Raw genomic sequence first — 17,009 nt, forward strand, 5'->3', positions numbered from 1 at the left:
TCACATTTACGACTGCTGCAGCATCCCCACAGTCAGTCACGCGATCAAAATTCGGCTGCTTGGCAACTGACTCATATTTATGACGATTGCCGTATCCCGGGGTCACGTGATCCCCTTTTGCGACCTTCAGACAAGCAAAGACAAAAGGGAAGCCAGATTCGCTTAACAACCGTGTGACCCGCTTTGCCATTGCCGTGATTCACTTAACAACGGTGGCAAGAGAGGTCGTAACATGGGGCAAAACTTACTTAACAACTGTCTCGCTTAGCAATGGAAATTTTGGGTTCAATCCCAGTCATAAGTCTGCATATATATTTAATATATACAGTTAGTAAAATTATTATTACTACAGAATAACTTATAATACTGTATAGTATTATATTATATTATATTATATTATATTATATTATATTATATTATATTATATTATATTATATTATATTATATTATATTATATTATATTATATTATATTATTGGCATTGATATATTATGATGTAGAATAGAATAGAATAGAATAGAATAGAATAGAATAGAATAGAATAGAATAGAATTCTTTATTGGCCAAGTGTGATTGGACACACAAGGAATTTGTCTTGGTGCATCTGCTCTCATTGTACATAAAAGAAAAGATACGTTCATCAAGGTACAACATTTACAACACAATTGATGGTCAATATATCAATATAAATCATAAGGATTGCCAGCAACAAAGTTACAGTCACACAGTCATAAGTGGAAAGAGATTGGTGATGGGAACGATGAGAAGATTAATAGTAGTGCAGATTTAGTGAATAGTTTGAGAGTGTTGAGGGAATTATTTGTTTAGCAGAGTGATGGCCTTTGGGAAAAAACTCTTCTTGTGTCTAGTTGTTCTGGTGTGCAGTGCTCTATAGCATCATTTTGAGGGTAGGAATTGAAACAGTTTATGTCCAGGATGCGAGGGATCTGTAAATATTTTCAGGGCCCTCTTCTTGATTCGTGCAGTATACAGGTCCTCCATGGAAGGCAGGTTGGTAGCAATTATTTTTTCTGCAGTTCTAATGATCCTTTGAAGTCTGTGTCTTTCTTGTTGGGTTGCAGAACCGAACCAGACAGTTATAGAGGTGCAAATGACAGACTCAATCATTCCTCTGTGTGTAGAATGCAGCAGGCAGCGAACTGTGTTGGCTACATGAGCAGAATCTCTTTCTGATGGGTGACATCTTTTTATGCCTTCCTTTAGTTCACGGATAATGGACAAATCATCTTCCCCGCCTCTGACAAAGATATTTCCAGCTATCCCAACCCACCTTCCAGTGGGTTTAATGGCCGTGAGGAAGTACCCATGGTGGCTGTGTTTTGGGACAATGCTGACTTCTCCCGAGGGTCTGGCACCATCTTTTACCAGGTGAATGTCGATGGTTTTACGCTGTGGATCTCTAAGAAGCAAAATTAGTCCGTTAGTTAATCCATGAGATCAGTGTTTCTCAACCTTGGCAACTTTAAGAGGTGTGGACTTCAACTCCCAGAATCCCCTAGCTAGGGAATGGGGTTTGCTGACCGGAGGAGGAGGAGGAGGAGGGAGGAGGAGGAGGAGGAAGAGAACTGTGGGGTCCTCTATGCTCTCTGAGCTGAGTGGTTTTCCTGCAGACATTTTGTGACCCAAATAGGTAACATCATCAGTGCTGGAGGCAGGAATGAAATCCAGCAGGTTCTGACAGGTTCTGGAGAACTGGTAGCGGAAATTCTGAGTAGTTCTGAGAATTAGCAAATATCGCCTCTGGCTAGTCCCAGAGTGGGGCAGGAATGGGGATTTTGCAGTATCCTTCCCCTGGAGTGAGGATGGAATGCAGTATCCTTCCCCTGCCACGCCCACCAAGCCACACCACACCCACCAAGCCACGCCCACAGAACCGGTAGTAAAAAAAATGGAAGGGAGTGGGGTTTGCAGAGTAGAGGAGGAGGAGGAGGAGGGCTGTGGGGTCCTTAGTGCTCTCTGAGCTTGGTGGCTTTTCTTCCAGAAATTTTATTACCTGACTAGATCACATCATCAGTGCTAGAAGGGAGTAGGGTGCGCATTCAACCTTCTACCATGTTTTCCCGAAAATAAGACCCTGACTTATATTTTTTTGAACCCTGAAACAAACGCTTGGCTTTATTGCCATTCGCTCAAAAGCCCGATTGGGCTTATTATCAGGGGAGGTCATATTTTGGGGGAAACAGGGCAGCATAGATGATGCTACATAGTCCAGTGAGTGAAACGTCTTCAAGAAAACAACCCAGCTGTTGTGTCTCGTCCGATCTCACCACAGCCGGGGCCTTCTTATCTGCTTCCGAACACGGAGGAATGTCCTAGTATGCCTCCCGGCCCCAGCCCTGGCTCCATGCCCAGACAGGCTGAAGAGGAGGAAGTACCTCCAGCCCCCAGCTCTGGCTCCATGCCCAGGCAAATGGAGCAACTAGACCCATCCCCCTCTCCCACAGCATGTGAGCCTGAGGGAGGTCAATTGCCAACAGCTGCAGACTGGAGTGACCCTCGCGTCAGAAGACTTGATAGGCGGAGGCAACAGAAGGAAGGGAGGGGCAGGCCTGGATAAGTGCCGAGTCATGGAGCCACACCCCATGGCCTACATAAAGGACCTGCTTTCTGGCATTCTCTGAGTCAGGCAAAGTCTAAACGTATCTTGCTGAAGTCACTTTCTGGTCTCCTGCCTGCCCTGAGGACTTTGCTAGGACTTTGGCAGAGCTGCAGAGGCACGCCTGATTCGGATTTCCCTGACCCGGCCGTCAGCGGAGGAATGGGACACGACACCAGCTCAGACAACACCAAGGACCCCTCTGTCCTTCTCCTCCTCCTCCTCCTCCTCCTCCTCCTCTTCCTCCTCCTCCTCTTCTTCGCAAACCCCACTCCCTTCTAGCCCTGATGATGTCACCTAGTCAGGTAAGGAAACATCTACAAGAAATCGGCCAAGCTCAGAGAGCATCAAGAGCCCCACAGTTCAGAAGATCTCCGATGCCTTCTCCACCATTACTCTAAACCAGGGGCAACTTGCGGCTCTGGAGCCGCATGTGGCTCTGGAGCCGCATGTGGCTCTTTCATCCCTCTGCTGAGGCTCCCTGTTGCTAGTCAGCTCCACAATCGATAGGGCTTTCGGTTAGGACAGGTAGAGGAAAAAGGATGCCGCGCTAGGAGTAGTTGGTGGGGGAACCGGACTTCAGGTTGTCTCCAGCATTGAACGGGGGGCTTCTGGTTAGGACCTTTGTGGTTCTTTGAGTGTTTAAGGTTGCCGAATCCTGCTCTAAACGTTCCTTTGGTTTTCCACTTGCAACCTGCTCTCCCTTTGCGCGCAGGAATACCCTTGTGAGAATTCGGCCAAGCACTCGCTGGTCCGAGACGTGGAAGCAAAGATTCGCCAGTACGTCAACTCTTCCTATAGAGCTCGGTGGTTGCTCAAAGTCACCTGGGACAAAGTTCAACCCTACCCGGCACAGAAGCAGACCAGCAAGGTGAGTCGATTTTTTTTATTTATTTGCATTTATATCCCGCCCTTCTCCGAAGACTCAGGGCAGCTTACACTATGTCAAGCAATAGTCTTCATCCATTTGTATAATTATATACAAAGTCAACTTTTTATTGCCCCCCAACAATCTGGGTCCTCATTTTACCTCCCTTATAAAGGATGGAAGGCTGAGTCAACCTTGGGCCTGGTGGGACTTGAACCTGCAGTAATTGCAAGCAGCTGCTGTTAATAACAGACTGCATTAGTCTGTTGAGCCCCCAGAGGCCCCACCAGATTTCAGAAGCATCGCGACATTTGTCCTTTCATGAAGTTAGCCGGACCCGCTGCGATTCAGAGTAGCAGGATGACAAGAGTTAAGAAGAGACCTCAGAGGGCTTCTAGTCCAACCCACTGCTCAAGGCAAGAGACCATCCCTGCCAGGGTGGTCCAGTCTCTAAAAACCTCCGGTGATGAAGCATCCAAAACTTCTGGTGGCAAGCTGTTCCACTGGTTTAATTGTTCTCACTGTTAGGATGTGTCTCCTTAGTTCTAGGTTGCTTCTCTCCCGGATTAATTTCCATCCATTGCTTCTTCTCCTGCCTTCTGGTGCTTTGGAAAATAAGTCGATCCCCGCTCCTCTTGGTGGCAGCCCCTCAAATATTGGAAGACTGCTATCATGTCACCCCTGGTCCTTCTTTTCATTAATCTAGACAAACACCTATCAAGCCATTCTCACCACAGATGGTTACCGAACCTACGCGCTGTTCCTTTACCAAGATGGAGGGATGCAGTGGGACTACACTAAACTCTCAGCCCCCAATGTGCTGATCGGGTACACCAGGTAACACTAATAATCTCTTTACCAATAAAGGGGAATATTTGTAGCCTGGGGGTTGAACTGTGGGGTCCTTGGGTGCTCTCTGAGCTTGGTTGTTTTCTTGCAGGCGTTTCGTGACCCAGACTAGGTAACATCATCAGTGCTAGAAGGGAGAGGGGTTTGCAGAGGGGAGGAGAGGGGGGGGAGGAAGAGGAGGACTGTGGGGTCCTTGGTGTATTCTGAATTTGCTTCTTGCAGATGTTTTATGACCCAATTAGATAAGTAACATTATCAGTGCTAGAAGGGAGTGCCTTTTGCAGGGAGGAGGAGGAAGAGCAGGAGCAGGAACAGAAGGAGAAAGAGAAAGAGAAGGAGAAAGAGAAGGAGAAGGAGGTCGTGGAGGAGAAGGAGAAGAAGGAGAAGTGGAGGAGGAGGAGAAGGAGGAGGAGGAGGAGGAGGAGGTGGTGGAGGAGAAGGAGGAGGAAGAGGAGAAAGAGGAGGAGGAAGAGGAGGAGGTGGAGGAGAAGGAGGAGGCGGTGGAGGAGGAGGAGAAAGAGAAGGAGGAGGAGGAGGAGGCAGTGGAGGAGGAGAAGGAGGAGGAGGAGGAGGAGGAGGAAGAGGAGGAGGTGGAGGAGAAGGAGGAGGCGGTGGAGGAGGAGAAGAGAAGGAGGAGGAGGTGGAGGTGGAGGAGGAGAAGAAGGAGGAGGAGGTGGAGGAGAAGGGGAGGAGGAGGAGAAGGAGGAGGAGGAGGAGGAGGGGGTGGTGGAGGAGAAGGAGGAGGAAGAGGAGAAAGAGGAGGAGGGAGAAGGAGGAGGAGGAGAAGGAGGAGAAGGAGAAGGAGAAGGAGAAGGAGGAGAAGAGGAGGAGGAGGAGAGGAGGAGAAGGAGGAGGAGGAGGAAAAGGAGGAGGAGGAAGAGGAGGAGGAGGTGGAGGAGAAGGAGGAGGAGGAGGAGGAGGGAGGAGGAAGAAGAGGAGGAAGAGGAGGAGAAGAAGAAGAAGAAGAAGAAGAAGAAGAAGGAGAAGGAGAAGGAGAAGAGGTCCTGGTTGTTTTCTTGTAGACATTTCATTACCCAACTAGATAGCGTCATCTGTGCTAGAAGGAAGGGAGATTAGCACTCAGATCTTCTATCACTGATGATTGAGTAATCATCAATTTGGGTCATGAAACGTCTGCGAGAAAACAAGCAAGTTCAGGGAGCACCAAGCATCCCACAGTCCCCCCTCCTCCTCCTCCAACCGCACTCCCTTGTAATACTGAAGATGTTGCCTAGTTGGGTCATGAAACGTCTGTAAGAAAACCACCCAGCTCAGAGGAGGACCCCTCAATAGCGTCTTTAATCAGTCGAAGACGGGAAGAGGAAAAATACATGGTTAAATGCTGCCGAGAGCTGTCACTCAGAAATTCCAGGTGCGCATGTTCCCTTTGCATCACCGAAAAAAACAGGTTGGTTTCAGGGTGCAATTTTGGCAATCCCCCAATTTTTATCGATGCATTGCAATGTCTGCGAAGGTTCCTAAACTGAGCAACTCTCAGGCGCGGATGAGAAGAAACCACACGTAAGAGTTTATACTAGCTACTTCACACCTAGCCCTCGACTTACGACCACAATCGAGGCCAACTTTCCATGTTGCTAAGCGAGACACTTGAGAAGTGAATTTTGCCCCGTTTTAGACTTTTCTTGCCGCAATTGTTAAGTGAATCCCTACAGCTTTTAAGCGAGTCACAGGGTTGTTAAGTGAATCTGGCGTCCCCACTGACTTTGCTCATCAGAAGGTCGTAAAAGGGGATCGCGTGACCCCAGGACACTGCAACTCTCTTAATATGAACCAGTCGCCAAGCATCTGAGTTTCGTTCACGTGGCTGCAAAGTGTGAAAAACAGTCATTTTTTTCAGCGCCGTTGTAACTCTAACGATCACTGAACCAACTGAATTCAGGCGTGTGTTTATATGTGTCAGATTTTTTTTGCCTTCTAGTGCAGGGGTCTCCAACCTTGGCAACTTTAAGACTTGTGGACTTCAACTCCCAGACTTCCTCAGCCAGCTTTGCTTACTCTCTTGCAATCCCTTCCTCTGGAATCTCTCCACTTCGGCAGGTAAGAGAAAAAGAAACAGACACGTCTGGCTGAGGAATTCTGGGAGTTGAAATCCACAAGTCTTAATATTGGAAGAAAGAAGAATTACCTACAATTGAAGAATGGACACTTAAAGTATCAAATCTGGCAGAAATGGCAAAAATCTCTGCTTACTTGAAAGACTATACACAAGAAAAATACATTTTAGAATGGAAAATGTGGATTGATTATATTCAAAATAAGTATCAGATAAAAAAATATCGAATAGCATATGAGTAAATTTAGGAAATATTTTGTATTAGATATATTTCTGAAGGAGAGGGGAATTGAGAGTGTGATTAAGTGTGGAGAGACTAGAGATTATAATTTAGGAATTATTTTAGATTATGATTGTTAGTTTTGATACCCTGCATTTTGTTCTGGGAAGTCGGGGTGGGGGTGGGGGTAAGGGGAGGGAATTGGGGGTTGGAGGCTAGAGATGGAGTGATGGTTAATGTACAGGGATTATTGAAGATGTATAAATATAATTAATGTAGGGTCGGGTCTGCCCAGTTACCATTTTAGAACGGTGGGGAGGGAGAAAAGAGAGAGTAGGAGGTAGGAAAGAGGAGAAGAGGAAGGAAGAGGGGTAGAAGAGGGAGAAGGAAGGTGTAGGGTGGAGGGAGGAGAGGATGTAGATAAGAGAAGGAGAGGAAGGTCTGGAAAGTAAAAGAAGGTAGAAGAGGGAAGAGTGTTAAAAAGGGGGGCTGGTGACTGGGCAAGCCCGACTAATTGTATATAACTGTACATTGGATGAGTTGTTTGACATGATTGTAAAAATAAAACTTTTTTATGAAAAAAAAAAAAGAAATCCACAAGTCTTAAAATTGCCAAGGTTGGAGAACCATGTTCTAGTGTCTACGTAACAATTCTAGGCTGATCCCCCACTTGACTCCTCCTCCCAACTCAGACCTCTCCCTCTGACATCAACCTTTGTAAATTTCTGGAAGATTGTCTGCCTCCAGTAGGATAGATGGGATATATCCTTGGAAAAATAAGAATCGGTGTCTTTTCTTCCCCTCTCTCTATTCCGCAGTGATGGATATTTCAAAAACGATAATTATTTTTTGTAAGATATATTTTTATTGTTTACATATGAATATATTGAATACAGTGTCGTTGTCCTGGCATTCCACTGACCATAAAAACAAAAGTAAAAAACAGAATAGCATATAAACTGTTTTAAACAGTGCTAGTGCTGCGCAATAGTTTCTGACCATTATATTCTAGTAAGTCAACTTATCTCTCATTCTAATACTTACATTCCTATATCGACACTAAAAAGAAAATCAATGTCTTTTCTTCCTCTCTCTATTCAGCGGCGATGGATATTTCAAAAACGATAATTTGATGACTCAAACACCAGCTGAGAAATACCGTCCCGATGGCTTCCAAGGTTACAATACAGGTAGGGCTAAAGTTTAGCTTGGTGAAAGGGCCTTGCCAAAATCTCGTGTCCTCTTGTGCATAAAGGTTTTGCTATCTATCATGGCTAGGATGAGGCATACCTAGAAGGCAGAACACAAATCTAGTAAAATAAAATAATAATAACGTAACATAACATAACATAAAACATAAGACATAAAACATAAAACATAAAACAAAACATAACATATATAACATAACTCATAACACAACATATAACATATAACATAATACATAACATAACAAAATGTAACAAAACGTAACATAACACATAACATAACATTACATAAAACATAAAAAAAACAAAACGAAACATAACAACATAACATATAACACATAACACATAGCACATAACATAACATAAAATGTAACATCACATAACACATAACACATAACATAACATAACATAACATAACATAACATAACATAACATAACATAACATAACATAACATAACATAACATAACATAACATAACCAGTGGTGGATGCTGCTGGTTTAACAACCGGTTCGGTGAGCGCACACTTTGCGCATGTCTGCACACTTATTTTTATTTATTTATTTATTTATTCGAATTTTTATACCGCCCTATCTCCCGAAGGACTCAGGGCGGTGTACAGCCAAATAAAAACATAAGAATAATACAAATAAAAACAACAATTAAAAAACTTATTAATTAGGCCGAAATTAAAATATCACTAAAATAGTATAAAACCCCATTTAAAACTAAATTTAAAACTAAAAACCCTAGGCTAGCCCTGCGCAAATAAATAGATGTGTCTTAAGTTCGCAGCGGAAGGTTCGGAGGTCGGGAAGTTGGCGCAGCCCTGGGGGAAGTTCATTCCAGAGGGTGGGAGCCCCCACAGAAAAGGCCCTTCCCCTGGGTGTCGCCAGTCGGCACTGCCTGGCGGACGGCACCCTAAGGAGTCCCTCTCTGTGAGAGCGTACGGGTCGGTGGGAGGCAATCGGTGGCAGTAGGCGGTCCCGTAAGTAACCCGGCCCTATGCCATGGAGCGCTTTAAAGATAGTGACCAAAACCTTGAAGCGCACCCGAAAGGCCACAGGTAGCCAGTGCAGTCTGCGCAGGATAGGTGTAACATGGGAGCCACGAGGGGCTCCTTCTATCACCCGTGCAGCTGCATTCTGAACCAACTGCAGCCTCCGGATGCCCTTCAAGGGGAGCCCCATGTAGAGAGCGTTGCAGTAATCCAAGCGAGATGTCACGAGCGCATGAGTGACCGTGCATAAGGCATCCCGGTCTAGGAAGCTTGCAGCGCTAAAAATGGAGCATTTAGAAGCTCAGCTGCTTACCTTCCAAGTCAGCAATGGTAAATAGAAGAGCGAGAGGGGAGGAATCAGCTGTGCCGCGGGATTGAGATGAGCTAGAAAGCAGGAAATAAAGGACAGGATAGGGTGAGGACGGGTGGGCAGGGCCAGCTGATTGTCGGAGCTACCGGTTTGCGCGCACTCACATTTGCGAACCGGTAGGGACGTGGTGGCTCAGTGGCTAAGATCAAAAGGTTGGCAGTTCAGCGGTTCGAATCCTTAGTGCCGCGTAACGGGGTGAGCTCTTGTGACTTGTCTCAGTTCCTGCCAACCTAGCAGTTCGAAAGCACGTAAAAAATGCAAGTAGAAAAATAGGGACCACCTTTGGTGGGAAGGGAAGAGCGTTCCGGGCGCCTTTGGCATTGAGTCATAAGAGCACAAAAGTGCCTACCGTTCCTGTCCTATTGTTCCCTTCATCATATCAAATTAACATAGCTGTTGCATACTTTTACTTATATATTTATATCTTTCTTTTATGATGTATTGCTTTTTTTATCTATGACGATGTTTGTGTATACTGTTGTGACAAATAAAAAAACAAAAACAAAACTGCTTTCTGTCTGCGTTCCCTTCCAGATGTGCGTGGTCTGTGGATATACAAACTGGATAGCAAGATCCATGTGAATTACCGGCAGAGGTGCCTGGATTGGTTGGGTCACGAGAGCCTCCCATCGGCCTGGAACAGGAACCTGCCCCCTTGTCCTTGCTCTCTGCAACAGGGGATGTCGGACAACCGCTACACAACCAGCCAAAAAGGTGTTTTGCGTTCATGGGAATTGTCTCCGGCAGTCTTTGAGATCGCTGGACCTACAGAAAAAAAAAAAAAATCCTGAAAGTTCAGAGAAGCTGGATTTAAGCTGGTTTACGTCCTCTGGATGAATCATAACCACCATTTCAATTTAGTCAGATGCAGGTAGTCCTTGATTTAGGTCTGGTCAGTGAGTGACCATTTGAAATTACGATGGACCTCCCCAGGGGTCCTTGGGTGCTCTCTGAGCTTGCTTGTTTTCTTGCAGATGTTTCATGACCTAACTAGGTAACATCATCAGTGCTAGAAGGGAGAGAATTTGTGGAGAGGAGGAGAAGAAAGAGAAGGAGAAGGAGGAGAAGGAGAAGGAGAAGGAGGGGATACGACTGTGGGATCCTTAATGCTCTCTGAGGTTAATGGTTTTCTTGCAGAAGTTTCATGACCTAACTAGGTAACTTCATCAGTGCTAGATCTGTGGAGAGGAGGAAGAGAAGGAGGGCAATTCTGGGATCCTTGGTGCTCCCTGGGTTTGGTGGTTTTCTTGCAGACATGTCATTACCCAACTAGGTAACATCATCAGTGCTAGGAGGGAATGGGCTTTGTTCTCTATTTATAAGAAGTAGGATTTCCATAGCGTGGCTGGGGCCAATCCCTTGACTCTTATATCACCTTTCATTCAATCCACTTATGTCCTATTGTTGCGGCGAAGAACGGTCATTTAACAGGAGATGACAAGTTTAGACCAGAGGTCCCCAAATTTTCCATCTTGGTGACCCAGCGTAACGCAGAAGAGGCGTGTGAGTGGCAGGCACATGTGTGCACACTTAGCTCCATTTGTGCAAGCGACACACGCATGTACCCTCCACTCATGCGAATGGAGCTTCACGCATGAGTGGACGGTACTTGCACCCGTGCACGAAGCTCCACTCGCGTGAATGGTGGGCGCTTGTGCTCAGACACGAAGCCCCCCGCGTGCGAGGGGTGGGCGCTTGTGTGTGAAGCTCCATTCGCGTGAATGGAGCTTCACGCGAGTGCAAACGCCCTCCACTCGTGTGAACAGAGATTTGCACACATGCTTGCCCATTTCTCCTGTGGCCCAGTTTCAAATGGGCCACGGTCCAGCAGTGGCCTAGAGCAGGAGTAGTATTCACTTAACTATTCCTACCGGTTAGGGATAGTACCTGTCCAAGCATGTGCTTTGCTGACACGCGAACCTTCTGCGCATGCTCCCGGTCTCAAAAATGTGCCTAAATAGGATGGCATAGAGCTGGCTATTTCTGCTACCGGTTCGGGAGAATTGGTCCGAACCAGCTGAATGCCATTTCTGGCCCAGGGATTTGGGGACTCCTGATTTAGACAACCGATCTGCTTTTCCCTCTGTGGAATTACAACTAGTGCTGGAAAATTAAGTGCTTTGAAATTAACCCCTTTCATGTTCGCAGGCGGGGAAAACTCCGGCTTAACCCTGCTGTATTCATCCAGTCCAAATATCTACGGGGCAGGCGTCCGATGTCTCTACAACCAAAGCGGCCGGCTCCAAGAAGGTCGGCAAGAGAGAGTCTGGAAAAATTCCAGGAAAAACTACCCCAACAACGGTGAGCCACGAAAGGGATGAAGGGTGGAGGTTTTCTAACCCTCGTCTCGGGATTAAAATGATGGCGAAAATGAAATGAAAATGAAATTAAATGTGAGCCAGCCGTGTACAGAGGCAGCCCAAAAAGCCAACGCAATCCTAAATTGCCTTAACAGAGGGATTCAATCAATAGTAGTACCTCAAGGGAGGTACTACTGCCACTCTATAAAGGCTTAGTAAGACCACACCTGGAATATGGCATCCAGTTTTGGTCACCACAATATAAAAAAGATGTTGAAACTCTGGAAAGAGTGCAGAGAAGAGCAACCAGGATGATGAGGGGACTTGGAGGCTAAAACATACAATGAATGGCTGCAGGAACTGGGCCTGGCTAGTCTAGGGAAGAGAAGGACCAGGGGAGACAGGATAGCAGTCTTCCAATATTTGAGGGGCTGCCACAGAGAGGAGGAAGGTGGTCAAGCTATTCTCCAAGGCATCTGAAGGCCAGACAAGGAATAATCGATGAAAACCGACCAAGGAAAGGTTCAATCTGGAAATAAGGAGGAATTTTCTGACAGTGAGAACAATCAACCAATGGAACAGAAGTTGCCTTCGGAAGTTGTGGGAGCTTCATCCCTGGAGGTTTTCAAGAAGAGACCGGACTGCCATCTGTCAGAAATGGTGTAGGATCTCCTGCTTGGGTGCGGGGGTTGGACTAGATGACCTACAAGGTCCCTTCCAACTCTGTTAATCTGTTAAAATTGGTGGTGGAGCGAAATCAATGGTTGCATTCACAAAACACCCATAACCTGGGTGCTGGTTAGTAACCTGGTTGTTAACTCTAGTCTAGTGTCCTACAAATGTTTTTTTGACTGAAATGTAGTTAAGGTGACAAATTACAAAAGGTTATAGGGGTTGTCAGAAACACCCAACAGATAGAAGATTGCATCTGTATCTCAAAAATACCCTACAATATTACAAAATCATAAATTATTTTCTGGGAATGATGCAGTGGCCTAGAGGTGGAGCTCTCACCTCATTTATCAGGAGGCTGTGAGTTCGATCCTAGGTAGAGGCAGAGTAGGAGGAGCCTCACGCTGTTCTCGCTACTGGTTCTCGTCACCATCGCTACCAGTTCGGCCGAACTGGTCTGAACTGGTAGCATTTCACCAGTGGTGAAAAACAAATTTTTTTACTACCGGTTCTGTAGTTCTGTAGGCTTGGTGGGTGTGATGTGGCTTGAGTGGCGTGGCTTGTTGGGCGTGGCAGGGGAAGGATACTGCAAAATCCCCATTCCCTCCCCACTCCAGGGGAAGGATATTGCAAAATCTCCATTCCCACTCTACTCTGGGGCCAGCCAGAGGTGGCATTTGTTCCCCGAACTACTCAAAATTTCCGCTACCAGTTCTCAGAACTGTTCAAAATTTCCGCTACTGGTTCTCCGGAACCGGTCAGAACCTGCTGGATTTCACCCCTGCATTTTCACCCCTGAGACTATATCTGCTGAATATAACTCCGCATTGGCGACAGGAAGGGCATCCGGCCAGTAAATACTCAGCTCCATTCAATTGCCCGGAAATCCACCCTGTGAGGGCCACAAAACTTTTTGAAATAGATTCATATACCCTGCGCGTGTCAGGTCTCTACATTTGAAGCCAAAGATTCAAGATTCCTACAGTTATTGTAGTGATTTCAAATTATTTCGTTTCCATTACCACTCTTAATTTTTTTTAAAAAATGCCTTGGTTCCTTTGCTTCTCACTTTTGATGAGGTGGTGCAGATTTACTGTCCTGGGAGTTGCTTGTGGCTTATGGGGTACCGGTTGCATGGTCTTTATTTAGAACAGGGGTCTCCAACCTTGGCAACTTCAAGCCTGGAGGACTTCAATTCCCAGAATTCCCCAGTCAGCCATATCTTTTTCTTTTTCTCTTAATCTCTTAAAGTGGAGAGATTGCAGAGGAAGGGATTATAAGAGATTAAGCTTTGCTGGCTGGGGAATTCTGGGAGTTGAAGTCCTCCAGGCTTAAAGTAGCCAAAGTTGGAGACCCGATTTAGAACAATACAGTTGTTAAATGAATCTGGTTTTCCTGTTGAATCTTGGCTCATCAGAAGGTCACAAAAGGGGATCATGTGAACAACCCCCCCCCCCCCCGGATACTGCAATCGTCATAAATATGAGTCGGTTGCCAAGCGGCTGAATTTTGATTGCGTGATCACGGGGACTCTGCAACGGTCATAAGTCTGAAAAATGGTCATAAGTCGCTTTTTTCATTGTAACTTCAAACGGTGACTAAGTGAGCTGTTAGTAAGTCAAGAACTACCTGTAGTGGGCTAGTTTACATTTTTCTGGGCTACTGCAAAGCATTGAACAACAACAAGAAAAGCCAACCAACTTACGCTGGCTTGTTTTCCGTTTTCTCATCGGATTGATGTGTCCAGACGAAGAATTGAAATTGCATGACTGGTGCTGTAACAAGGCCGGAAATCCACAGATGTGTGAGAAGTACGATCAGAAGAGACCCAGGATCGGTTGCCAAGGGTACAAGCCACCAATCTAGGGTGAGTATTGCCTGGTTGCAAGCAGAGAAGGAGCCTTTGCGTGGAAAGCAGAAGAGGGGCATCCATAGGGAGTGGCAGGTTAAAAAAGTCAAAATTGCAACTTCTGGCTGCATAATGGGACATTCTAGTTCTGTCTTACGCATGAAAGCCAGCTGGGTGACTTTGGGCCAATCACCAGGAGACGGTAAGTTCTAGTCCCACCTCAGCCATGAATATCTTTGGGCCAATCACCAAGTGATGGGAGTTCTAGTCCTGCTTTAGGCATGGAAGCTATCTGGGTGACTTTGGGCCAATCACCAGGAGACAGTGAGTTCTAGTTCCACTTTAGGCATGAAAGCCAGCTGGGTGACTTTGGACCAATCACTAGGAGATGAGGAGTTCTAGTTCCACCTTAGCCATGAAAGCTGTCTGGGTGACTTTGGGCCAATTACCAGGAGACAGTGAGTTCTAGTTCCATCTTACGCATGAAAGCCAGCTGGGTGACTTTGCTCCAATCACCAGCAGATAGGGAGTTCCACTTTAGGCATGGAAGCTATCTGGGTGACTTTGGGCCAATCACCAGGAGACAGTGAGTTCTAGTTCCACCTTAGCCATGAAAGCCGGCTGGGTGACTTTGGGCCAATCACCAGCAGATAGGGAGTTCCACTTTAGGCATGGAAGCTATCTGGGTGACTTTGGGCCAATCACCAGGAGACAGTGAGTTCTAGTTCCACCTTAGCCATGAAAGCTGGCTGGGTGACTTTGGGCCAATCACCAGCAGATAGGGAGTTCCACTTTAGGCATGGAAGCTATCTGGGTGACTTTGGGCCAATCACCAGGAGACAGTGAGTTCTAGTTCCACCTTAGCCATGAAAGCTGGCTGGGTGACTTTGGGCCAATCACCAGCAGATAGGGAGTTCTAGTTCCACTTTAGGCATGAAAGCAAGCTGGGTGACTTTGGGCAATCACCAGGAGATGGGGAGTTCTAGTTCCACTTTAGGCATGAAAGCCAGCTGGGTGACTTTGGGCCAATCACCAGCAGATAGGGAGTTCTAGTTCCACTTTAGGCATGAAAGCCAGCTGGGTGACTTTGGGCCAATCACTAGGAGACTGAGAGTTCTAATTCCACCTTAGCCATGAAAGCTGTCTGGGTGACTTTGGGCCAATTACCAGCAGATAGGGAGTTCTAGTTCCACCCCAGTCACAATAGTTAGCTAGGTGACGTTGTAAGGAAAACAGGAGAAGGAAAATAGGTTGCATAGGTTCACTGCATTGGGTTGTTTGTAAAAATAATAAAAGTCAGGATAACAAACAAACAAAAGTTTTCCAGTTAATCTCCTTTTATTGCTTTTATTCCCAATATTGCCTTTTTCTTCCTTGCAGGTTGATCATCATTTTCCTCCTCTTCCGCCACCTGTTTACTGGCCATAAATCTTTAATTTCCGCATCAAAAGTCACACACAGCCTTTTCTCTGCTTTTCGCTCCTTTTCAATGCTGGAACTAAACTGGATGTCAATCACCGAACACTTCTGGACAAGCATAGTTGACTTTGCTGAATAAAACACCTCCAACAACTTCTGGCCTCCCTCTAACTTTATTTATCCTGCTTGTTCTGATCCCAAAAAGGAAAATATACAAATATTCGGATAGCCTGTTTGATCCGTGAAAGACGCAGAGGCCAAACAAACCACCATAAAGGCCCAGTGAAAGGGGCAAATTACAAAACAAGCCAGGAATTGCAGCTTGAGTGCAGAATTGTGGGTCTGTTGATCATCATTGCTATCCATTTTGAAGGCTAAGGGATTTTGTTGGGGCTACAGCAGAGGTGGGTTTCAGCAAGTTCTGACCAGTTCTAACGAATCGGTAGCGGAAATTTTGAGTAGTTTGGAGAACCAGTAGTAAAAATTCTGACTGGCCCCTCCCCCATCTATACTCTGCCTCCCGAGTCCCAGCTGATCAGGAGGAAATGGGGATTTTGCAGTAACCTTCCCCTGGAATGGGGTTGGAATGGAGATTTTGAAGTATCCTTCCCCTGGAGTGGGGAGGGAATGGGGATTTTACAGTATCCTTCCCCTGGAGTGGGGTGGGAATGGAGATTTTACAGTATCCTTCCCCTGGAGTGGGGTGGGAATGGAGATTTTACAGTATCCTTCCCCTGGAGTGGGGAGGGAATGGGGATTTTACAGTATCCTTCCCCTGGAGTGGGGTGGGAATGGAGATTTTACAGTATCCTTCCCCTGGAGTGGGGTGGGAATGGGGATTTTACAGTATCCTTCCCCTGGAGTGGGGTGGGAATGGAGATTTTACAGTATCCTTCCCCTGGAGTGGGGTGGGAAGGGAGATTTTACAGTATCCTTCCCCTGGAGTGGGGTGGGAAAGGAGATTTTACAGTATCCTTCCCCTGGAGTGGGGTGGGAATGGAGATTTTACAGTATACTTCCCTGCCACGCCCACCAAGCCATGCCACGCCCACCAAGCCACACCCACAGAACCGGTAGTAAAAAAATTGAAACCCACCACTGGGCTACAGAGTGACATAACTGAGATGAATTCAGAATTCAGAATATAATAGAAGGGATCTTGGAGGTCTTCCAGTCCAACCCCCAGCTCAAGCAGTACCTTACAAACATACATTACCAATTACGTTACAATTCAAAAATGTAACAAATTGTAATTTGTGAGGTTAAAAATGCTCAAACATTTACCTATGTTCTTTACGTGCTAAGCTTTGATCCATTAAAATGGGCGATCCATTAAAACCCCTTCAGTTCTTTGCAACAACAACAAAGGCAGGATACAACATAAACCATCAAACAGACAAACAAAATACCTTATGCCATCAAACTTGAAATTCTGGATTTAGAAAATTTAGAACTAAGCCGCCTTCGGCATGACCTGAGTATAACTCATAAAATCATCTGCTACAACGTCCTTTCTGTCGAAGACTTCTTCAGCTTCAATCACAACAATACGCGAGCACACAATAGATT

General features: G+C 46.0%; 1 protein-coding gene across 1 annotated transcript in view; it reads left to right on the forward strand.

Annotated features, from left to right (window-relative positions):
* Window positions 1–14,038, forward strand: part of MUC4 (mucin 4, cell surface associated) — a 38,238-nt gene extending 24,200 nt beyond the window's left edge. Inside the window, exons 4-9 of the mRNA XM_058189165.1 lie at window positions 1,224–1,388; window positions 4,191–4,321; window positions 7,729–7,817; window positions 9,735–9,914; window positions 11,349–11,501; window positions 13,920–14,038. Coding sequence (XP_058045148.1) covers window positions 1,224–1,388; window positions 4,191–4,321; window positions 7,729–7,817; window positions 9,735–9,914; window positions 11,349–11,501; window positions 13,920–14,038 — 837 coding nt within the window. The remainder of the gene's footprint in view (window positions 1–1,223; window positions 1,389–4,190; window positions 4,322–7,728; window positions 7,818–9,734; window positions 9,915–11,348; window positions 11,502–13,919) is intronic.
* The last annotated feature ends 2,971 nt before the right edge of the window (window positions 14,039–17,009 follow it).

The sequence above is a fragment of the Ahaetulla prasina genome, chromosome 6, assembly GCF_028640845.1.
Source record: "Ahaetulla prasina isolate Xishuangbanna chromosome 6, ASM2864084v1, whole genome shotgun sequence".
NCBI classification, from domain to species: Eukaryota; Metazoa; Chordata; class Lepidosauria; order Squamata; family Colubridae; genus Ahaetulla; species Ahaetulla prasina.